The 24,099-nt window shown below is 42.3% G+C and overlaps 1 protein-coding gene across 3 annotated transcripts in view; it reads left to right on the top strand.

Moving 5' to 3' along the window:
• Positions 1 to 22,715: 22,715 nt before the first annotated feature.
• The window catches only part of LOC128374692 (voltage-dependent calcium channel gamma-4 subunit-like), a 23,867-nt gene continuing 22,483 nt past the window's right edge, over positions 22,716 to 24,099 (top strand). Inside the window, exon 1 of one of the 3 annotated variants that reach the window (XM_053334949.1) lies at positions 22,716 to 22,737. In XM_053334949.1, coding sequence (XP_053190924.1) covers positions 22,716 to 22,737 — 22 coding nt within the window. Of the gene's footprint in view, positions 22,750 to 24,099 lie in introns of all 3 variants that reach the window. The other 2 variants (XM_053334948.1, XM_053334950.1) reach the window with 2 other exon arrangements.

Genomic DNA, 24,099 nt, shown 5'->3' with positions numbered 1-24,099 from the left:
TCAGGAGACAGTTTACTGTTGCCATGACGATGAGGATTGCCTACAACATTTTAAAAGGAAGTAGGAGTAACTATAACCCATGTCATGTTTCAGGAGACAGTTTGCTGTTGCCATGACGATAAGGATTGCCTACAACATTTTAAAAGGAAGTAGGAGTAACTATAACCCATGTCATGTTTCAGGGACAGTTTGCTGTTGCCATGACGATAAGGATTGCCTACAACATTTTAAAAGGAAGTAGGAGTAACTATAACCCATGTCATGTTTCAGGGACAGTTAAACAGTTTACTGTTGCCATGACGATGAGGATTGCCTACAACATTTTAAAAGGAAGTAGGAGTAACTAAAAACCCATGTCATGTTTCAGGAGACAGTTTACTGTTGCCATGACGATAAGGATTGCCTACAACATTTTAAAAGGAAGTAGGAGTAACTATAACCCATGTCATGTTTCAGGGACAGTTTACTGTTGCCATGACGATAAGGATTGCCTACATTTTAAAAGGAAGGAGTTACTATAACCCATGTCATGTTTCAGGGACAGTTTACTGTTGCCATGACGATGAGGATTGCCTACAACATTTTAAAAGGAAGTAGGAGTAACTATAACCCATGTCATGTTTCAGGAGACAGTTTACTGTTGCCGTGACGATAAGGATTGCCTACATTTTAAAAGGAAGTAGGAGTAACCATAACCCGTGTCATGTTTCAGGAGACAGTTTACTGTTGCCATGACGATGAGGATTGCCTACAACATTTTAAAAGGAAGTAGGAGTAACTATAACCCGTGTCATGTTTCAGGAGACAGTTTACTGTTGCCATGACGATGAGGATTGCCTACAACATTTTAAAAGGAAGTAGGAGTAACTATAACCCATGTCATGTTTCAGGAGACAGTTTGCTGTTGCCATGACGATGAGGATTGCCTACATTTTAAAAAGGAAGTAGGAGTAACTATAACCCATGTCATGTTTCAGGAGACAGTTTACTGTTGCCATGACGATAAGGATTGCCTACAACATTTTAAAAGGAAGTAGGAGTAACTATAACCCATGTCAAGTTTTAGGGACAGTTTACTGTTGCCATGACGATGAGGATTGCCTACATTTTAAAGGAAGGAGTAACTATAACCCATATCATGTTTCAGGGACAGTTTACTGTTGCCATGACGATAAGGATTGCCTACAACATTTTAAAAGGAAGTAGGAGTAACTATAACCCATGTCATGTTTCAGGAGACAGTTTACTGTTGCCGTGACGATGAGGATTGCCTACAACATTTTAAAAGGAAGTAGGAGTAACTATAACCCATGTCATGTTTCAGGGACAGTTTACTGTTGCCATGACGATGAGGATTATAACCCACGTCATGTTTCAGGGACAGTTTACTGTTGCCATGACGATAAGGATCCCCTACATTTTAAAAGGAAGGAGTAACTATAACCCATGTCATGTTTTAAGTGTCTTTTTAACCAAACCCGAACCCTAACTCTGACCCTAACCAACAGGTTTTTTGTGCCTAAACCTAACCAGATGTTAACCACAGCATTTTCACACCATTTAATTTTTTTTTTTAACAGTGATTTGAAAACAGTTTTAAGAAAGCACAGATATATTGGTAAACGCTCCTACGGGTTGCTGCGGTACAATCGACGTATGTGGTCGTTTTAATTAATGAGGATGTGTTGAATAGTTACATACAGTAATATATTTATGATGTAGCTGATGATTTTACTGAAGAGTTTTCCTGCTACAAAATAAAAGCAGAACTGTTTTGGGTTGTTTTTTTGTTTTTTTTTTATTATTCTTCAAACTGTGATTAGAGGTGTAAATATCCATATATGAACAGGTTTACATTATAAAGGTTGAGAACAGGTTTACATGATCATCTGCAGTATGTTTTTGACTCAACACAAGTCAAATAAACAACCATATAATTATAGAAACATGCGAAATAGAGATTTTCATCATTCCTGCAGGAGTGTGGTTTTATTTTATTTTTTTAATTATCTGCCAGCAGTGTTTTGTTAAGTTTAAAACCAATAAAGCTTGCCTGGTTCCAGCCTCCTATTTGCATTATTATTATTTTTAATCAATGCATTTCTGGGAATTCATGTGTTTAACCCTCCTGTTGTCCTTGAGTCAAGGAAGGAAGGGAGGGAGGAAGAAGGAAGGAAGGAAGGAAAGGAGGAAAGGAGAAAGAGAGAAGGAGGGAATTAAGGAAAGGAGGGAAGGAGGAAGTAAGGGAAGGAAGGAAAGGAGGGAGGAAGGAAGTAAGGAGGAAGGAAAGGAGGGAGGAAAGAAAGAGAGAAGGAGGGAAGGAAATGAGGGAAGGAGGAAGGAAAGAAGGAAGAAGGAAAGGAAGGAGGAAGGAAAGGAGGGAGGAAAGAAGGACGGAAAGGACGGAGGGAGGAAAGAAGGAAAGAGGGAGGAAAGAAAGAGAGAAGGAGGGAAGGAAATGAGGGAAGGAGGAAGGAAAGAAGGAAGAAGGAAAGGAAGGAGGAAGGAAAGGAGGGAGGAAAGAAGGACGGAAAGGACGGAGGGAGGAAAGAAAGAGAGAAGGAGGGAAGGAAATGAGGGAAGGAGGAAGGAAAGAAGGAAGAAGGAAAGGAAGGAGGAAGGAAAGGAGGGAGGAAAGAAGGACGGAAAGGACGGAGGGAGGAAAGAAGGAAAGAGGGAGGAAAGAAAGAGAGAAGGAGGGAAAGAGGAAGGAAAGAAGGAAAAAAGGAACAGTTAAAACGGACGGGGTCAATTTGACCCGGGAGGACGACACAAGGCTTAAATGACATTTCTGTGCTAAACGTAGCTTCACTGCTAATGTCTGTACTTTGAACAAGGAAGTTGGTTAAACCCTTATACCAAAATGTTGAAGCACAGATGTGTTTAGAAAGCATCAATAGTCAATAATCTGACTGATCAATAAATGTGATTAAACCTTGATTCATGTCTCAGAGAGCAGAGAGAATGTATTTTCTAGCTTTTACACCACTAAACATCTACTATCACACAATATCATGTCCTCTTTTACCTCAGACATGAAAATATAACATAGACATAATGACTGAAATGTCCCTTTTTGGTAGTTTAGAGTCTCTTTAGTCTCTCCAATTCTACGTTGCCATGGTAACTAGATGGCAGTTGTCACTCAAACTAACTGTAAGTTGATTTTAGTCATTTTTGAGTCTCTTTAGTCTCTCCATCTCTACGTTGCCACGGTAACTAGATGGCAGCTGTCACTCAAACTAACTGTAAGTTGATTTTAGTCATTTTTGAGTCGCTTTAGCCTCTCCATCTCTACGTTGCCACGGTAACTAGATGGCAGCTGTCACTCAAACTAACTGTAAGTTGATTTTAGTCATTTTTGAGTCGCTTTAGCCTCTCCATCTCTACGTTGCCACGGTAACTAGATGGCAGCTGTCACTCAAACTAACTGTAGGTTGATTTTAGTCATTTTTGAATCTCTTTAGTCACTCCATCTCTACGTTGCTACGGTAACTAGATGGCAGCTGTCACTCAAACTAACTGTAGGTTGATTTTAGTCATTTTTATGTCTCTTTTTTTGTATTTTTTAGGTTTCTTTAGTCAATTTGTGTCTCTTTTTTAGCAGTTTGTAGGTTTCATTAGTCAAATTCTGTCTATTTTAGTCATTTTTATGTCTGTTTTTGGTAGCAGTTGGGTTTCTTTAGTTAATTTAAGTCTCTTTTAGTCATTTTTATATCTCTTTCTTGTATTTTTTAGGTTTCTTTAGTCAATTTGTCTCTCTTTATAGTCATTTTATGTCTCTTTTTGGCCATTTTTAGGATTCATTAGTCAAATTCTATTTCTCTATTTCTAACATTTTTATGCCTGTTTGGTAGCATTTGGGTTTCTTTAGTCAATTTATGTCTCTTTTAGTCATGTTTTCATCTCTTTTTGTTGGTTAAATGTTATTTTATATGTAAAGGTAAAATGAGCAGAACTTTATGGAAGTGTGGGGTTTATTATTATATAACCATTAGAGCCATCAATCTTCACTTCTACATCATAAAAAGAAATCCTCATAATGACTATCTTATTAAAACTATTAACTATTCATTTCACTAAAAACACATGGCAATAGATATGGGTCAAATTTGACCCAGAACAGGCCTCTGTGGACAAAAAGTAAAAAGTATAACAGTTTAAAATAAATTTCATTTTAGGCCGCTTCAGGAAAAGTCATCAAATTTCAGAGTAAAAGACATTTGGGGTGTTTTTACAAGCAAAAAGGGTCAAATATGTCCTGAACAGTATTTAAAGGGTTAAGACAACAGCTTTTACTTCAATCTGTGTCTGAGCTCTTTATACACACCTGCATGTTTTACTAAATGCATTGTGGGAGGATACGAGATACTTTTGACCTGTTAAATTACATTTCTTTTCATCAATTATGATTTAATTGATTCATTTGGTAATTCCATTAAATACACGGCTTAAGCACTTAACAGAAATACATTGGGGTCACAGTGCTGCTCTTCATTAGAGACACCCAAAGACTGTTTCAATTTGTTTTATTTTAACCTACTAATTATTTAAATGGCTCTTTTAAGTACACCGATCCAGCAGTGGGACACAAGTCTGACACTGTAATATCAGAATGTGTTTTAACCCTCCTGTTTTCCTCGAGTCAAGGAAGGAAAGGAGGGGAGGGAGGATGGAGGGGAGGGAGGAAAGGGGGAAGGGAAGGAATGATGGAGGGGAGGAAGGAAGGTAGGAGGGAGGAAGGAAAGGAAGGAAGGTAGAGGGGAGGAAAGAAAGAGAGAAGGAGAGAGGGAGGAAAGAAGGAAGGATGGTAGGATGGAGGAAAGAAGGGAGGGAGGAAGGAAGGTAGGAAGCAAGGGGGAGGAAAGAAAGAGAGAAGGGGAGAGGAAGGAAAGGAAGGAAGGTAAGGGGGAGGAAAGAAAGAGATAAGGAGGGAGGGAGGAAAGAGGGAAGGAAGGTAGGATGGAGGAAAGGAAAGAAGGAAGGGGAGAGGAAGGTAGGAAGGAAGGGAAGGAAAGGAAGGAAAGAAAGAGAGAAGGAGGCAGGAAGGAAAGAGGGAAGGAAGGTAGGGGGGAGGAAAGAAGGAAGGAAGGTAGGATGGAGGAAAGAAGGAAGGAAGGTAGGATGGAGGAAAGACGGAAGGCAGGTAGGATGGAGGAAAGAAGGAAGGAAGGTAGGGGGGAAAGAGGGAAGGAAGGACGGAGGAAAGAAGGAAGGGAGGAAGGTAGGAGGGAGGAAAGAAGGAAGGAAGGATGGAAGGAAGAAGGAAGGGAGGAAAGAAGGAAGGAAGGTAGGAGGGAGGAAGGAAGGTAGGGGGAGGAAAGAAAGAGAGAAGGAGGAAGGGAGGAAAGAGGGAAGGAAGGAAGGGGGAGGAAAGAAAGAAGGAAGGAAGGTAGGAGGGAGGAAGGAAAGGAAGGAAGGGAGGAAGGAGGGAGGGAGGAAAGAGGGAAGGAAGGAAGGAAAGAAAGAGAGAAGCAAGGGGGAGGAAAGAAGGAAGGAAGGAAAGAAAGAAGGAGGGACGGAGGAAAGAAGGAAGGAAGGTAGGAGGGAGGAAGGAGGGAGGAAGGAAGGAAGGAAGGGAGGAAAGAAGGAAGGAAGGAAAGAAGGAAGGAGGGAGGACGATACGAAGGTTAAATATATAACAAGTGACTCATAAAATGGTGATTAGGTCGAGTTTGGTGTAAAAAAAAATCTCTCTCGTAACAAACTGTGTAACAATTGCAGCTTGAGAACGAGACGCTTTGTGGTGTATTATTATTAAACCATGAGTCAGTCTTTGCATAACACATCTGCTTACTAAATAGTGACATTTTAAAGGGTTTTATGCTTGTGGGATATTAACTAATAATAATAGTAAGTTATTAGCTATTATACAACCTGATGATGAATCTCATGTAGTTATATTTCGATACAGTAGCTGCTTACTCACTTTTGTACAAATGTGAAATAACCTTAATACAATATATATATATATATATAAATACAGTTATTAAAATGAAATACATTTAGTTTTGCAATATATGTAGTGTCATAGCACTATGTTGTATGTACATTATGAGATAGACTATGGAAATGTGGATTATATCTCTAAATATTTTGCTAGGAACTGAATATTGGCGTCACTATAATCTAAAATATCTTGAGAACATACATTTATTCACAACTTAAAAACTATTGAAGACCATGTAAAGTCAAATCTTTCTCTTCTAAACACATTAAATAGGTTATAAATGTATTTCTAAAAAAGGTGTAAAAAGCATTTCAACCATTTAGATTTGAATTGTGGAGCTAGGCTTCACAAACTGTGTTTCAACATTTCTGTGTTCAGGATTTAGTGATTAGCATAAACCCGCCCCTGCTGCTGTAGAGGTATAAATACATTCAGCACACACTACTACTACTGCAGTCTACAGTTAGCCAGTTAGCTGAGTTAGCCACCGAGTTAGCCGACGAGCTAGCAGCCGAGTTAGCCGCCGAGCTAGCACCTGAGATAGCAGCAGAAAGCTCTCAGACCTAGCGTCCATGTTTCTGGTAGAGGTGGTGACTTTGATTGACAGGTGACACTTGGTAGGGGGCGGGGCTTCAGCGTTTGGGAGCAGAGAAAGAGGCTGATTTTTACACAACTTTGAAGCCTAATTTCATATATTTGGCGATTTTTTTAATCATTCAAATTTGGCAGGGTGGTTAACAACACACTTTTCTGTGGTATGTCAAACTCAGAACACATATTCATTCTTACTTTACACAGACTCTAAATAGTGTATTCAGCATGTTTTTTGGGCCTTAAATGAAAACATAAATTGCATTTTGTGAGAAGCTGAATGTAAGAAAGAGAAGCTCCACATGACACATCTATTTTTTATATACAGTATGAGAGAGATGATGGAAATATTGATGACTTGATGCTTGTTTTCTCCAGTTATTTATTGGAAGTGAAGGAAGGTGGAAACGTGCAGTGACGTAACGGTAACCTCAAGAAAATAAATATTGGGTTAGCTCTAACAACTTAACAATTAAGGTATGAAGCATGTTTGTTTGGCCTTATATTGCATTTGCAGAGAAGCTGAATACAAGGAAAAGAAGCTCCACAGGACACATCGTATAAAGGTCAGTTCCCTCCATGCAGGTGTTGTCACTTTAGCTAATTAGACCTCTTTTCAGTCTGAGTGTGTGTGTGTGTGTGTGTGTGTGTGTGTGTGTGTGTGTGTGTGTGTGTGTGTGTGTGTGTGTGTGTGTGTGTGTGTGTGTGTGTGTGTGTGTGGAGGTTTCCTGCAGACAAAGTCGAGGCCATCAAGGTAATTTGTCCTGCTAGATGTAAAAAATGCACCAAATGTAACGAGAGATTTAGAGAGATGTCAATCAAGCATCTCTTTTCCACAGAGGTTTTAACCCTCCTGTTGTCCTCGAGTCAAGGGGGGAAGGGAGGAAGAAGGAAGGAAAGGAGGGAGGAAGGAAGGAAAGGAGGAAGAAGGAAGGAAGAGGGAAGAAGGAAGGAAAGGAGGTAGGAAGAAAGGAAAGGAGGGAAGAAGGAAGGAAGGGAGGAAGAAGGAAGGAAAGGAGGAAGAAAAAAGGAAAGGAGGGAGGAAAAAGGAAGGAAAGGAGGAAGAAGAAAGGAAAGGTGGGAGGGAAAAGGAAGGAAAGGATGAAGAAGGAAGGAAAGGAGGGAAGAAGGAAGGAAGGGAGGAAGGACAGAGGAAAGAAGCTAGGGAAGAAACAAGGAAGGAGGGAGGGAGGAAGGAAAAGAGGAAGGAAGGGAGGAAGAAGGAAGGAAAGGAGGGAGGGAGGAAGGAAAGAAGGGACGACGGAGTAAAGAAGGGAGGTAAGAAACAAGGAAGGAGGGAGGGAGGAAGGAAAAGAGCAAGGGAGAAAGGAAGGAAAGAAGGACAGAGGAAAGACGGAAGGGATGAAGGAAGGAAAGGAGGAACAGTCGGGGTCAATTTGACCCGGGAGGACGACACTAAGGTTAAAAGAACAAACAGATCTGCTGCTAAAATTCTCTGCTCCTATTTTATATTTCGTGAAGCTTTTCTGCCTTTTGAGATTTCAGACAAGTGACTAATTAAAAAAGTTTTCTTCAAGTTCGTCTCAGAAACGTGATGGTACATACTGTAGGTGTGAGGAGGATGATGTAATGCTCTCGTCTGTGCTTGTGAGCTCACAGCTGCAGCTTTCATTAGAGCAGCAGCAGCAGCAGCAGCAGCAGCAGGAGGAGACTCCTCTGATCACAGCCAAGCATTTTGTTGAGGCAGATTCCTGTTTGAGCAGCTGGTCTGTCGCAATTTGGGCAAGTTTCTAGAATATCAAACACCAGGAGAAGTTAGTCCCAGGGGAGATAGCTGCATACTTTTTTTTTTTTTTAGGCCTTGATGAGCCAATAATGGTCAGCTTAGCAGAAAGGGAGCAGGTGTTATAGTTTGAGGAATCAGCCAGCATCAGCACTAGATATTTAATCCTCCTGTTGTCCTCGAGTTAAGGAAGGAAGGAAAGGAGGAAGGAAGGATGGAAAGAAGGAAGGAAGGAGGGAAGGAAGAGAGGGAGGAAGGAAGGAAGGAAGGAAGGAAGGAAGAGAGGAAGGAAGGGAAGAGAAGACAGATGGAAGGAAGAGAAGAGAAGACCGGAAGGAAGGAAGGAAGACAGGAAGACAGGGAGGAAGGGAGAAAGAGAGAAAGAAAGGTAAGAAGGACAGACGGAAGGAAGGAAAAGAGGAAGAAGGAAACTGGTCCGGATTGGACCTCTTGGCGGGCTGGTTCTGGCCCACGGGCCGCATGTTTGACACCTCTGATATTGAGGGTCCAGACAACAATATAATGAAATTTAGATAGCACTCCCTGAGCCATAACAACATTTAAGACAATTAAAAACCACTTAAGACATAAGTTTCCTGTTTAGAAATGTCTCTGTCATGTCTCAAAAGAAAGTTAAAGAGTAGAAAGAAAGGATCTTGGGATATTGGAGGCCGTGAAGGATAGCCGTGCATCCTCCAAAAAGAGGGAAAAGAAGGTCGCATTTGTAGGCTGTTGTTGACCATTGCTATTAAAGTATTTTTGAAGGGAGGAAGGAAGGAAGGAAAGCTGGAGGGATGGAAGGATGGAAGGAAGGAAGGAAGGAAGGATAGAAGAAGGAAGGAAGGAAAGGAAAGGATAGAAAGGAAGGAAGGACAGAGGAACGAAGGAAGGAAGGTAGCAGGGAGGAAGGAGGGGAGGAAAGGAAATGAAGGGAGTAAAGAGGGAAGGAAGGAAAGAAGGACAGAGGAAAGAAGGAAGGAATGAAGGAAAGGAGTAATGAGGGAGGGAAGAAAAGAGGAAGGAAGTAAGGAGAGCAGGAAGGAAGGGAGGAAGGAAAGGAAGGAAGGAAGGACAGAGGAAAGAAGGAAGGAAGGGAGGAAGTCTTGACTTTGCACCATTTGTGGCTCCGAGTATATACAAGAAATGAATAAACCAACCTGTGCAAAAACAACTTTATCCTCATTTGCATATCTTTTACTTTTGGGTAGTAAAGTACATTTCTGCTGCTGATGCTTGTTTACCTGTAAGTGCGGAGGGTTTGCAGTACGAGCCGTGTTATGACAGTCTCCTTAATCTTGTTTAATCTGCTGCCGGCTGCTTGTGTGACTGGACTGTGAATGTCACAGGAAGTTCTGGCAGACTGGCGTTTACTGTCACTACAGAGGAGGAGGAGGGACTGCACTTCATCTCTAAATGTTTGTCTTTCTTGGTCTGGGCATTGATTTCTTCTCTGTCTGTCTTTATTACTCTGGCTCCCCTCCGCTCTCCCCTCTATTCCCTTTAACACACACACACATTTCTCTACTCCCCCCGACCCCCCTTTCCTTTTCCCTTGCTGCCTTCTGATCCATATTGACTATCTGTCTTAGTTTAACTCCCTCACTGTTCCTTATTAAACCTGTAAAGGCTGTCTTGTTCTACCTGTCTGTTCTCCTTTCCATGCTCATTCCTTTCTTCTTTTCTTGTGTCTTCTTCTACTCGTGCAGAAAGAGAAAGAGAGCAGCAGCAGCATGTGCCTGACAAATACATTAAAGTCTGTGTAAAGTAAGATTAAATATGTGTTCTGAGTTTGACATACCACAGAAAAGTGTGTTGTTAACCACCCTGCCAAATTTGAATGGTTAAAAAAAATTGCCAAATATATGAAATTAGGCTTCAAAGTTGTGTAAAAATCAGCCTCTTTCTCTGCTACCAAACGCTATGGGCGTGGCCGCTGAGTTCGCGGAAGCCCCGCCCCCTACCAAGTGTCACCTGTCGATCAAAGTCACCACCTCTACCACAAACATGGACATTACGTCTGAGAGATTTCTCCCGCTAGCTCAGCTGCTAGCTCGGCGGCTAACTTAGCTGCTAGCTCGGCGGCTAACTCGGCTGCTAGCTCGGCGGCTAACTCAGCTAATTGGCTAACTGTAGACTGTAGTAGTAGTAGTGTGTGCTGAATGTATTTATACCTCTACAGCAGCAGGGGCGGGTTTATGCTAATCACTAAATCCTGAACACAGAAATCTTGAAACACAGTTTGTGAAGCCTAGCTCCACAATTCAAATCTAAATGGTTGAAATGCTTTTTACACCTTTTTTAGAAATACATTTATGACCTATTTAATGTGTTTAGAAGAAAATGCATGAATTCACTTTACACTGTCTTTAATGGTTCAAGTTACTACAAAGTTATTATGTGTAGTTGTATGTTATTTAATCAATACTGATGATCCCAAAGCTATAACTTCACTATTTAATAAAGAGCAGCACTATTATATTATGCAGCATGCATTTCATTTGGTGTTTATTATAGATTTGTTTGTCTGCCCACAGGACTAATGCCACTTTGATTAACTATTTAAAAAGTGTTAAACTGACTTTGATGAATATGGATTTGGACGTTCTGGCATAGTGTTGACTTTTGGACTCAGAGTCAGACACTGATTACCTCACTGTGTCGGAGGAGCATATTGATTCTTTTCACACCGACCAATTGACTTAATGAATGAGAGACTGGATCATTCATAACTACCAGAATGAGATGCATGAAAAGCTAAAAACACAGATTAGAGTATCCTATAAAACTCACTCAAATTAAGCTTGTGACCCAAAAATCTGAAAGTTTATTTAAAAGTTTTATTATTTGAAAACCAAAATCCCTGCAAACACACCCTTACAATATTATCCTCTCCAATCTAGTTTTACATTGCATTACATTGTGCTTCTCGGCGTCAAATTACAATGATTAACACGAACACAAAATTAAACTGTAAAAAATACAGTCAAAATTAACCCTCCTATTGTCCTCGAGTCAAAGAAGGAAGGGAGGAAGAAGGAAGAAGGAATAAAGGGAATAAAGGAGGGAAGGAAGGGAGGAAAGGAAAGGAAAGACGGAAGGGAGGAAGGAAAGGAAGGGAGGAAGAAGGAAGGAAGGAAGGTTGGAGGAAAGAAGGAAGGACGGAGGAAGGAAGGAAGGAAAGAAGACCAGAGGAAAGAAGGAAGGGAAGAAGATAGGGGGAGGAAAGAAAGAGATAAGGAGGGAGGGAGGGAGGGAGGGAGGGAGGGAGGGAGGGAGGGAGGGAGGAAGGAAAGGAAGGAAGATAAGAAGGAGGGAGGAAGGAAGGACAGAAGGAAGGAAGAAAGGGGGGTGGAAGAAGGAAAAAAGGAAGGAAGGAAAGAAAGAGAGAAAGAGGGAGGAAGGGCAGACGGAAGGAAGGAAGGAAGTGAGGAAAGAAGTATGGAAGGAGGGGAAGAATGAAGGAATAATTAAAGAAAGAGGGAGGAAGGAAGGGAAGAAGGAAGGAGGGAAGGAACTGTCAAAAGAGATGGGGTCAATTTGACCCGGGAGGACGACAGGAGGGTTAAAACCAGTAACATGCAAAGTTGTTGAGGTCTGATTGAATCCTCAGTTAGGAGCAGATGAGGGTCTCTGCATGTCTGATGATACAGATAATCACAGTTTGGGGACCCAGAAACTCTAGCAGCACCCCTGCTGTGCTGATGTGTTGTGATCTGACCTGGTTTCCAACATTTAGAGCTGAGACACATTTAGACATGGACTCCTCAGATCTTGTGATTTTTTTTTTTTTGTCTGAAGACTTTAGATTTGGTCACACCGCTGCCTAACCCTAACTCACTAGTAATAAAATAAAAAGCACCTGTTCTGTTCCCTCAGTCAGTCATCATCAGCCTTCACATCACACATCACACATCCTCGCACATCATGTACTGTACATGTTGAGCCACACATTTACTAAAAAGCTGTTAAAACCATTGAAGAGGAAACTTTCACACTGTGTTCAATCTGTGATAACATACAGAAAGAAAAACAGGAGGAAAAAATATAATAATTAAAATATTATTCTTTATGTGCAATAACTAAGAATATCTGTAAAATAACATCAAATAAAATCAAAGACAAAGGAGGAAGGAAGTAAGGAGAGAAGGAAGGAAAGGAGGAAGGATAGGAAGAAGGAAGGGAGGAAGGATAGGAGGAAGGAAGGAAGGAAGGAAGGAGAGAAGGAAGGAAGGAAGGAAGGAAGCAAGCAAGCAATGAAGGAAAGTAGTAAGGAGGGAGGGAGGAAAAGAGGAAGGAAGTAAGGAGAGAAGGAAGGAAGGGAGGAGGGATAGGAGGAAGGAAGGGAGGAATGATAGGAGGAAGGAAGGAAGGAAGGAAGGAGAGAAGGAAGGAAGGAAGGAAGCAAGCAAGCAAGCAATGAAGGAAAGTAGTAAGGAGGGAGGGAGGAAAAGAGGAAGGAAGTAAGGAGAGAAGGAAGGAAAGGAGGAAGGATAGGAAGAAGGAAGGGAGGAAGGATAGGAAGAAGGAAGGGAGGAAGGATAGGAGGAAGGAAGGAAGGAAGCAAGCAAGCAAGCAAGCAAGCAATGAAGGAAAGTAGTAAGGAGGGAGGGAGGAAAAGAGGAAGGAAGTAAGGAGAGAAGGAAGGAAGGGAGGAGGGATAGGAGGAAGGAAGGGAGGAATGATAGGAGGAAGGAAGGAAGGAAGGAAGGAGAGAAGGAAGGAAGGAAGGAAGCAAGCAAGCAAGCAATGAAGGAAAGTAGTAAGGAGGGAGGGAGGAAAAAAGGAAGGAAGTAAGGAGAGAAGAGGAAACTTTCACACTGTGTTCAATCTGTGATAACATACAGACAGAAAAACAGGAGGAAAAAAAAGAGGAGGAAGAAGCCCCCCCACCCACACTCACACGCATCGCTACACACACTCACATCCTAACAACCTTCTTCCTCCACCTCCAAGTTCATCTCTATCTCTCTCTCTCTCTCTCTCTCTCTCTCTCTCTCTCTCTCCGCTGCTACCTGCATCATCACCGGCTGCAAAACTTCCCTGCTGCAAAGGTAAGCTTCTCATTAATTATAACTGATCTATATACACACATTAAACCCGATCACCGATACATTAGCTCTATATATAACATCATAACGTCATGACAGCATCAATCAAGCCAGCGTCAGTCCGCGCGAGACGATGCGCGCATGCATTCGACACGGAGAGGAGCGCGCGCCACATGTACACACGTAGGCTACACACTGTACTTTTGATTTTAAAAAGCATCTGGAAACTAGGGCGAACCGCTTTACAATAGCATCTTAAGTCTTTTATTTAATAAACTATATCAAACTGTTTCCATCGAGCAAAGCTTCATATAACAAAGCAAAGTTAAGAAGAGCAGTTTGAAGACGTTTTGTAAGGTAAGCTAAAAGAGAAAATAAGATAAAATCACCAAACAGGACAGATTGGTCACTATATAATCACTATTATATACAATACCTTCTATGAGTTCATGTAGTTTTAACTGGAGGATATTTTAATCAGGGTTTATTATGTCAAATGAGAACATCACACCATGTAAACTTACAGGTAATGATGTTCTTCTCCTCCTCTTGTTAGCCAGCTGAAGGCAGGTATAGTATGTCTTATAGTATGTGTAGGATCCTTTGTGCAGGCGGAGGATGTACAGTACAGAGTGTGGGCTCCAGAAGCAGCTCTGGATTTAGATTTCTTTGTCTTGAGTATTGAATATTACTGGAGGAAGCAAACTGATCCTGTTTCTTATCGAGTTGCACTTTGCTCCAGATGGAGTTTGTGCACAATATCAATATATTTGATTAAAAATAAAAAGTTTCACCTATCTCTTTCCCTTCTTTTAAAAAACATCTCTTTTCCTTGTACTACTGTAAATCTATATAACTCATATCATCATAATGCATAATCCCTCTAAAATGTGAACATAGTTTTTCTATTGTATTATATAGACCAGTCTTTCTAATATCACTATAACACTCCCACAGGTCCATATAATGTCTTATTAAGTGTTTTTTTTACCATTTAAAAAAAATCACATTGCATAATTCCTCTAAAATGGGAACATAGGTTTTTTCTCTATTGTATTATATATAGCACATAAGATATAGACACATAACACTCCCACAGGACCGTATCATTTATCTTCTTATATAATATCTCTATAAAATGTTAATGACCTATAATCCTTTAATATAAAGTGTTAAGTGTTTATCATTAAAAATGCTTCACACACTCAAGAGCAGGGGTGTCAAACATGCGGCCCGTGGGCCAGAACCGGCCCACCGAGGGGTCCAATTCGGCCCACTTTCCTTCCTGTCTTTTTTTCCTTCCTACCTTCCTTCCATTTGTCCTTCCTCCCTTCCTCCCATCTTTCCTTCCTTCATTCTTTCCTCCCTGTCATCTTTCCTTCCTTCCTTCCTTGCTCCCTTCCTTCCATCTGTCCTTCCTCCCTTCCATCTTTCCTTCCTGTCCTTTTTTCTAACCTTTCCTTTCTTTTCTTTCCTCCCTCCACACTTTTATTCTTTCCTTCCTTCCACCTGTCTTTCCTTTCGTCTCCTTCTCTTTCCTTCCCACCTTCCTTCCATTTGTCCTTCCTTCCTTCCTTCCTTCCTTCCTTCCTTTTTAATGGTCCGGCCCACATGAGATCAAATTGTTTGTGGCCCTTGAAAATGAAATGAATGAATGAATGAAAATGATTTTGACACCTCTGCTCAAGAGGAAGAGAGAGAATACAAATGTTTAACTGTGAAATGAAATGACAGATTTACCTTCGGACAGATGGTTTGTACAGTATTTACTGCTGTAGTTTAATTCTCACATGTAAACAGATACCTGTACACACATTCAAACACCCTGTCAGGCCTCTGAAGTCTCTGACACATTTTTGTTTGTGATGTTGGTTCCCAGATGTGTCGCTGTCATCATCACAAACGCTCCCACGAGCTCCTCCATCGCGTCCACGTTCCTGCCGCTGCTCTGTATTCACGGCAGGATTCATTCACCGCTGCTGCTGCATTCATGATGCAGAGAGACGAGACGAGTTTTAGTCCTTGAACTTTCCTCCTCTGCATCATGATCATCTGTGCTGCCACCAGCGAGCCCGTCCAACATCTGTTTGTTCCATGTAGAGCCGCAAGAGCCGACCTCGTAATCCACATTGTCAGTCTGAACAGGAAGTTTATTTTAGTGGGTTTGAGCAAAGAATAATAATGTCTGCTATGTGGTTTTTATTCATTACTATTTAAATGTGAGTTTTGTAGTGGTCCAGGCCCTCCTAGATGTTCTCCACGGCCTTAAAGGAAATTCAACAGAGCTTTTTCCAGCTGCAGTTCCTCTAATGGCCACTAGATGGCACTCCCAATGAAATGTACTGTGAGTGATTGACAAAACTCTTATTTAAATTGATTAGTTATGCAACAAAGTTTTCCTGTGATTAACTACTATAAATCTTTAACCCTCCTGTTGTCCTCGAGTCAAGGAAGGAAAGGAAGGGAGGAAGAAGGAAGGGAAGGAAGGAAAGGAAGGAAGGGAGGAAGAAGGAAGGGAAGGAGGAAGGAAAGGAAGGGAGGAAGGAAGGGAGGATGGAAGGGAGGAAGAAGGAAGGGAAGGGAGGAAGGAAGGGAGGAAGAAATAAGGAGGTGAGGAAGAAAAGGAAGGAGGAAGGGAGGAAGGAAGGGAGGATGGAAGGGAGGAAGAAGGAAGGGAAGGAGGAGGGATGGAAGGGAGGAAGAAGGAAGGAAAGGAAAGGAAGGGAGGAAAGAGAGAGGATGGAAAGAAAGAGAGACAGAGGGAGGAAGGAAGGAAGGGAGGAAGAAGGAAGGAAAGGTGGAAGGATGGAAGGAAATAAGGACAGAGGAAAGAAGGAAGGAAAGGAAGGGAGGAGGGAGGAAGGGAGGGAGGAGAGAAGGAACAGTAAAAACAGACAGGAAGGTTAACCATGGTCTATTTGACATAAACTATTACGACCCTGTGATGCACAATTTGACTGCAATCATTTCTAGATTCACATATTTACTCAACTCGACTTTGACAAAACTCTGAATTTCTCTTTTGAATGACTAATATAATATACTATAAATCAGATTTCAGATCATATGGTCTCGGTAGCTTAAAGCAATAAAGAGAGATATGATCTATTTGACATAAACTACTATGAATCATTTCTAGATGCACATCAGCTCGACTTTGACAGGATATTTGACTTAATGTGGTGTTAAAACAACATGATACATAACCAGGAGTCTGCTTCATTTCAGATCTGACAGAAACCATTCTTATATAAAGTCCCAGAACTCGCTGACTTGATTTCATTATTTTCCAAAAATAAAGGCCTGTCAGCGTTCAGCATCAATTTGACAAGCTTAGCAACAGTCTATCTGCAGATCAACATCTTCTTCTATCTTTATATCCTCGGAAAATGAGCAGGGTTTCCCACAGCACTTTATAACTAAGGCAGCCGCCTAAGCCAAACACGCCTGCGTTTAACGTTTTTAAAATATATATATAAATAAATAAATAAAATAAATAAATCCAACCAACATCTGCATCGGGCCGGAACCGCTGTGTCCGACTGTCTGACTTCGACCCTGAACACACCTGTAGCTCTCTGTACCTCCCGCTAGCATAACACAGACAAGCTAACAGTGATATTAAGTTTAAGGAAACAAACACAGACCGCTGGTTAAAACATAAATCTACATCATCTGAGGAAGAACCTGCTCAGAAAGAAACAGAGGAGCCTGAAAAACTAATGAAAACGGCGCCTTGTGATGTCACCATTAACAACGTTAATCCTCAAACAGGTAACTGTGACTATAGTAACAAGTTTCAGGCTAACCAGCTCAGAGTATATGAATGGCTGAATTTCAGCGCGGGATTGCGGGTATTACGCACAATTTGATTAATTCCCTCAAATCCAACACTTATAATGCGGGAAATTTCCGCACACATTTACAGCGATGTATATTAATGTTCAACCAACGTCTGCAGCGGACCAGAACCGCTGTGTCCGACTGTCTGACTTCGACCCTGAACACACCTGTAGCTCTCTGCACCTCCCGCTAGCATAACACAGACAAGCTAACAGTGATATTAAGTTTAAGGAAACAAACACAGACCGCTGGTTAAAACATAAATCTACATCATCTGAGGCAGAACCTGCTTAGAAAGAAACAGAGGAGCCCGAAAAACTAATGAACACAGCACCATGTGATGTCTGCAGCGGTGCTTACCGCAGGACGACTGGCCGGAACCTGCAAAAACAGACGGGGTCAATTTGACCCGGGAGGACGACAGGAAGGTTAATATCTGCCTGGAGTTGGAGATATTGAAGCATTAGTCTGTATACTTTTCTCAGGATGGACTCCTTCTTTGCTCTCTTGCTGTCTTAAAAAGCTTTCATTTGCATTTGTAATTTTTTACACACTGGTTACTTAGAATAGTTCCTGTTAGTGGCTCTTGACTTTGGTATTTATTTCAGAATAAGAGACATCTGGCTGCTATAAAGTCCATCATAAGTGGGGTTTTTAACAGATCATATTTTTTGAAGGATTATCTTTGACTATGATGACAAATTGATTCAATTACATCCAAAAACATTTCAAAGCTACTAAAAAAATCTTGCTTACAGGAGCTTCAGTGTTAATATTTCATCAAAAGGAGAGACAGATGCACAGGCAGATCATTTATCCAGATGTTTCAACTCGCTTGTTGTTCATCTTCACTTCAATAGTACAAACTTTCAAACTTTACAGGACTGATAGATTCCTAATAACTCATGTTAGGAAAGGTCTAAAATAATGTGAATGCAGTTAATCCTCCTGTTGTCCTCCAGTCAAGGAAGGAAGGGAGGAAGAAGGAAGGAAAGTAGGGAGGAAAGGAAAGAAGGAAGGGAGGAAGGAAGAAAGAAGGAAGTTAACCCTCCTGTCGTCCTCGAGTCAAGGAAGGAAGGGAGGAAGAAGGAAGGAAAGGAGGGAGGAAGGAAGGGAGGAAAGGAAAGAAGGAAGGGAGGAAGAAAGAAGGAATGGAGGAAAGGAAAGAAGGAAGGAAGGAAGGAACAGAAGAAAGGAGGAAGGAATGGAAGAAAGGAGGAAGGAAGGAATAAAGGGGGATGGAGGGAGGAAAGGAGGAAGGAAGGGATTAAAGGAAAGAAGGAAGGAAGGAAGGGATTGAGGAAAGATCATGGTTTCAGTTCTTAAGAATAATGTTTAAAGGAAAGATTGTAGTCATGGCTAAAGGAAATCAACACTGACAGTCTGATTCCTCTGTTCCTTTGTTCACCCAAGAGCTCTCTCTTTAAATTGTTAAAATTGTGTCAGCCAACATTCATAATTCACAATGCTGATGAGAGCTTTTCATATGTTCAAGGATAGATTTGCAAGTTTTACAAGTCTTTCAAGTCAGGTGCCCCAAAAAATGAACAGCGACACATTTTTCTAATCAGATGTTTCAGACGTTCATTTCTAGTCTGTCTGTCATTCCTCTGGTTCATACTGGTCATTAACAGATGGATGAGTTAGTCAAATCAAGACAATAACTTGGAAATATATTGGAGTGATTTGACTAATTTGGATGACTTAAGATAGATGGATGGATGAATGGATGGATGGATGGATGGATGGATGGATGGATGGATAGATAGATAGATACTTTATATCTATCCTTCAATAAACTTTTAACCCTCCTGTTGTCCTCGAGTCAAGGAAGGAAGGGAGGGAGGAAGGAAGGAAAGGAAGGGAGGAAGGAGGGATGGAAGGGAGGAAGGAAGGAAAGGAAAGGAGGGAGCGAGGAAGGAAGGATGGAAGGGAGGAGGAAGAAGGAAGGGAGGAAGAAGGAAGAAAAGGAGGGGAGGAAGGAGGAAGAAAAGGAGGAGGAAGGAAGGATGGAAGGAAGGAAGGGAAGAAAAGGAGGAAGAAAGGAAGAAGGAAGAGAGGAAGGGAGGAAAGAAGGAACAGTCAAAACAGACGGGGTCAATTTGACCCGGGAGGAGGACACAAAGGTTAAACACATTTTTGCCCAAAACAAGGACAGTTGACTTCCTCCCTTCCTTCCTTCCTCCCTCCCTTCCTTGACCTGAGGACAACAGGAGGGTTAAACATGAACACATGATATATTTAGGCCTGACTGATGTTGCTGTTTCTTAGTGGGAGTTTTCTAAACGGTGTTTTATGGTCAAAGGCACCTCTACTCTAGATCTGCTTTTGGCTTTAGGGAGGAAGGAAGGAAGGCCAGAGGAAAGAAGGTAGGGAGGAAGGAAGGAAGGACAGACGGAAAGAAGGAAGGAAGGACAGACGGAAGGAATTTTAACTTCCTTCCTTCCTTTGTTCTCTCCTTACTTCCTTACTCTTTTCCTCCCTCCCTCCCCCCTTACTCATTTTCTTCCTTCCTCTTTTCCTCCTTTCCTTCCTTCCTCCCTTCCTTCCTTCCTTCCTTCCTTCCTCCCTTCCTTCCTTCCTTCCTTCCTTGACCTGAGGACAACAGGAGGGTTAAACATGAACACATGATATATTTAGGCCTGACTGATGTTGCTGTTTCTTAGTGGAGTTTTCTAAACGGTGTTTTATGGTCAAAGGCACCTCTAGGAAGGAGGGAGGAAGAAGGAAGGAAGGAAAGGAGGGAGGAAGGAAGGGAGGAAAGGAAAGGAAAGAAGGAAGGAAGGAAGGAAGGGAGGAAGACAGAAGGAAGGAAGGAAGGAAGGGAGGAAGAATGAAGGAAAGGAGGAAGAAGGAAGGAAAAGAGGGAGGAAGAAGGAAGGAAGGAAAGGAGGGAGGAAGAAAGGGAGGAAAGGAAAGAAGGAAGGAAGGAAGAAAGGAAGGGAGGAAGAAGGAAGGAAGAAGGAAAGAAGGGAGGAAGAATGAAGGAAGGGGGAAAGGAAAGAAGGAAGGGAGTAAGAAGAAAGAAGGAAGGAAGGAGGAAGAAGGAAGGGAGGAAGAAGGAAGGAAAGGAGGGAGGAAGAAGGAAGGAAGGGAGGAAGGAAGGGGAGGAAGAATGAAGGAAAGGAGGAAGAAGGAAGGAAGGAGGGAGGAAGAAAGGGAGGAAAGGAAAGAAGGAAGGGGGGAAAGGAAAGAAGGAAGGGAGGAAGAAAGAAGGAGGGAGGGAGGAAGGAAAGAAGGAGGGAGGGAGGAAGGAACCTCTGCTGTTTGTTAGTGGTAGTTTCTTAAACGGTGTTTTATGGTCAAAGGCACCTCTACTCTAGATCTGCTTTTGGCTTCTTTTAAAAACTTGGGATACCGTGCTGTGCTGCTGCTGATGCCTCTCATGTGGGTTTTAGGTGCCCCTCAAGTTTTTTGGCAAGAACTTGCAAAAATAAAAAATAAATAAATAACTAGAACTAGCAAAACATGACCGTAGTGTCAGTGCTGACGGGGATTTTCTCATCAGGACGACTCCGCTTGTTGAAATGTGGGACGAGAGTTCAAGCAGGAGAGTTGGCGCTTGAAGCAAGGCATTAAATCCCCAGCGGCCCGCGGCGTAGGAACGGTCTCTCAGCTTTTAGAGAAATCTGAATTGTGCATGAGACAGCGTTAAAATGCTTGAGATTAAGATTTATCACACCAACGAAGAAGAAAGTTGGATGTTGGATGGATGAAACACGCTGAGACACGATGACCACGGTGCAAATGACTCACAAGTCTGTCATATCTCTCTCTACCTCTCTCTCTCTCTCTCTCTCTCTCTCTCTCTCTCTCTCTCTCTCTCTCTCTCTCTCTCTCTCTCTCCCTCTCTCTCTACCTCTCTCTCACTCTCTCTCTCACCTCTCTCTCTCTCTCTCTCTCTCTCTCTACCTCTCTCTCTCTCTCTCTCTCTCTCTACTACTCTCTACCTCTCACTCGCTCTCGCTTTCTCTCTCCTCTCTACTTCTCTCTACCTCTCTCTCTCTCTCTCTACTTCTCTCTCTCTTTCTCCCTCTCTCTCTACCTCTCTCTCGCTCTCTCACACACACTCACTCTCTCTCTCTACTTCTCTTTACCTCTCTCTCTCTCTCTCTCTCTCTCTCTCTCTAATTCTCTCTACCTCTCTCTCTCACTCACTGTCTCACTCTCTCTCTCACTCACTCACTCACTATGTCTCTCTTTCTCCCTCTCCCTCTCCCTCTCACTCTCTCTCTCTCTCTCTCTCTCTCTCTCTCTCTCTCTCTCGTGAATTTCAATCCTCTCGTGCTATTTGCAATTTGTTCATAACCTGTATATACGAAAGTGTGTAAATATGTGTGTGTGTGTGTGTGTGTGTGTGTGTGTGTGTTTGAATCTGTCATGTATGACACCCAAGCTCCTCTGCACACCAGTGGAATACACCACATTTTATATTTCTTTTATTTATTTATTTTTTTTAATCTCAGCAAATCCTCTCAGCTGTTACATCCATCCTCTACTCCTCCAACACACACACACACACATTCACACACACACACATTCACACACACACACACACACACTCACCAGCTCCACCATAGACTTGGAATTCACTGTTGCCATGGCGATGGAATAGAGCACGCTCTCTCGCATCGCCTGTTCTTTTCTATTGCTTTCTCTCTCTCTCTCTCTCTCTCTCTCTCTCTCTCTCTCTCTCTCTCTCTCTCTCTCTCTCTCTCTCTCTCTCTCTCTCTCTCTCTCTCTCTCTCTCTCTCTCTCTCTCTCTCTCTCTCTTTTCTCTCTCTGTGGAGGAAAACCAGCTTCTCTTGTTTGACAGCAGGCTCGTTTTCTGCATCGGCATCAGGTTTTTGGATGTTTTGTTTGTTGTATGTTTGTTTGTTTGTTTGTTGGCTTTTTTCCAGTGACGTATCATCATCATCATCATCATCATCATCATACATACAGACAAGATGTTTTTATGTGAGATGCTTCTGTACAGGAGCATCCTCTGGTTTCAAGACTCATGTCACGTTCGTTAATCGAATCCGTCCTTTTACACCCCCCCCCCCCCCCCTACCTCTATCTCTTCTTGTCATCTCCTCTTCTCTCACTCTTTCTTTTCTCTCCCTCATCTTGTCCTCTCTATCTCTATCTCTCTCTCTCTCTCTCTCTCATCTGCTTTTCTCCCTCCCTCCCCACACCTCTTTCTTCCTTTTTTTTTTTTTTTTTCAGTAGCTAAGATGACTGCCATGACAATTCAATGAGAGGAGAGGACGCCAAGAGTGAAGTATCCCCTGTACGCTGAACCGGAGAGAAGAAGAAGAAGAAGTGCTCAAGGTAAAAAGAGAGAGGAGAGAGGAGAAACAAGAAGAAGAAGGAGAAGAAGAGGTGTGAAGCAGCAGAGCAGCTAGAGGAGCGAGAGAAAGGGGAAGGGTTCAAGAAAGCGAAGGATAAACGGTGGATGGAGGCGGCTCGGACCGGGCTACGAGCGCTCTTCACTGACGAGGAAGAAGAAGAACAGCAGCAGCGGCGGCAGCAGCAGCAGCGGGGGGGAGAGGAGATGGAGGCGAAAGGAAGAAACATGCCTCAGGTAACACACACACACACACACACACACACACACACACACACACACACACACACACACACAGCAAGGCAGATGTGCAAGTAAATGACAACCGGATGCACATCTGGATTCTGACTGCAAACATGACACACACACACACACACACACACACACACACACACACACACACACACATGCATCCATAAACACACACTCATGCAGGAAACACCCATACACAACACACACACACACACACACACACACACACACACACACAGAAGACAAGTGGCTCTGATTAATCTGCAGTAGCGTTTGTGTAACGAAGCTAAATGTTTGTTCTTATTAGATGAGACGCAGCTGATCACATTCGAGCATTCGAGGGAAAAAAATGAATTATATAAATCTGAGTTTTCTTTAAGTTGTCTTTAAATATACGGGGGATTTTTTTTTGTTCCTAAATACTGTACGAAAGCAGCCTCGGTTGGTCGGATCTGGCTACTTCTCTGATAGGATAGCGAGTCAGGATGGAGTAAAGCTGAGATGTGTACTGTAGCATTGTGTCACCTCTTGTTGTCTAAACTGGAAATGACTCAGGTTGTTTTAGTGGACTGAATATAAGAATGAACTCATCACAGCGTCCATTTTTAACCACATACATGCTGATATTAGTACTGTAATCTAATAAACATGACTTATGAAGCTTCGATTAGGCTTTATAACCATTTAAGATATTTATTTAATAATAATTCATCACATTTATGGCTGTCCTTTATAATAAATATACTTTGGTTTAGATAACAGCTGTAAACTTAAACTTTAAAAAATACTTACCCTTTAATTAACCTTTGTGTCGTCTTCCTGGTCAAATTGACCCCGTCTGTTTTGACTGTTCCTTCCTTCCTTCCTTCCTTCCTTCCTTCCTGCCTTCCTTCCTTCCTTCCTTCCTTCCTTCCTCCCCTCCCTTCCTTCCTTCCTTAATTCTTCTCCTCTCTCTTTCTTTCCTCCCCATTACCTTCCTTCCTTCCTTCCTTCCTTCCTTCCTCCTCCCTTCTTTCCTTCCTTAATTCCTTCCTCCCTCTCTTTCTTTCCTCCCCATTACCTTCCTTCCTTCCTTCCTTCCTTCCTCTCTCTTTCTTTCCTCCCCATTACCTTCCTTCCTTCTCTGTCCTTTCCTTCCTTCCTCCCTCCCTTCCTCCTCCTTCCTTCTTCCTCCCTTCCTTCCTTCCTTTCATTCCTCCCTTCCTCCTCCCTTCCGTCCTCCTCTTCCTTCCTTCCTTCCTTCCTCCCTCTCTCTTTCTTTCCTCCCCATTACCTTCCTTCTTTCCTCTGTCCTTCTTCCTTCATTCTTCCTCCCTTCCGCCCTCCTTTCCTTTCTTCT

The sequence above is a fragment of the Scomber japonicus genome, chromosome 15 (genome assembly GCF_027409825.1).
Source record: "Scomber japonicus isolate fScoJap1 chromosome 15, fScoJap1.pri, whole genome shotgun sequence".
NCBI lineage: Eukaryota > Metazoa > Chordata > Actinopteri > Scombriformes > Scombridae > Scomber > Scomber japonicus.
Note: the sequence above shows the minus strand (reverse complement) of the source record. Positions and strands in the feature narration are given on the sequence as shown.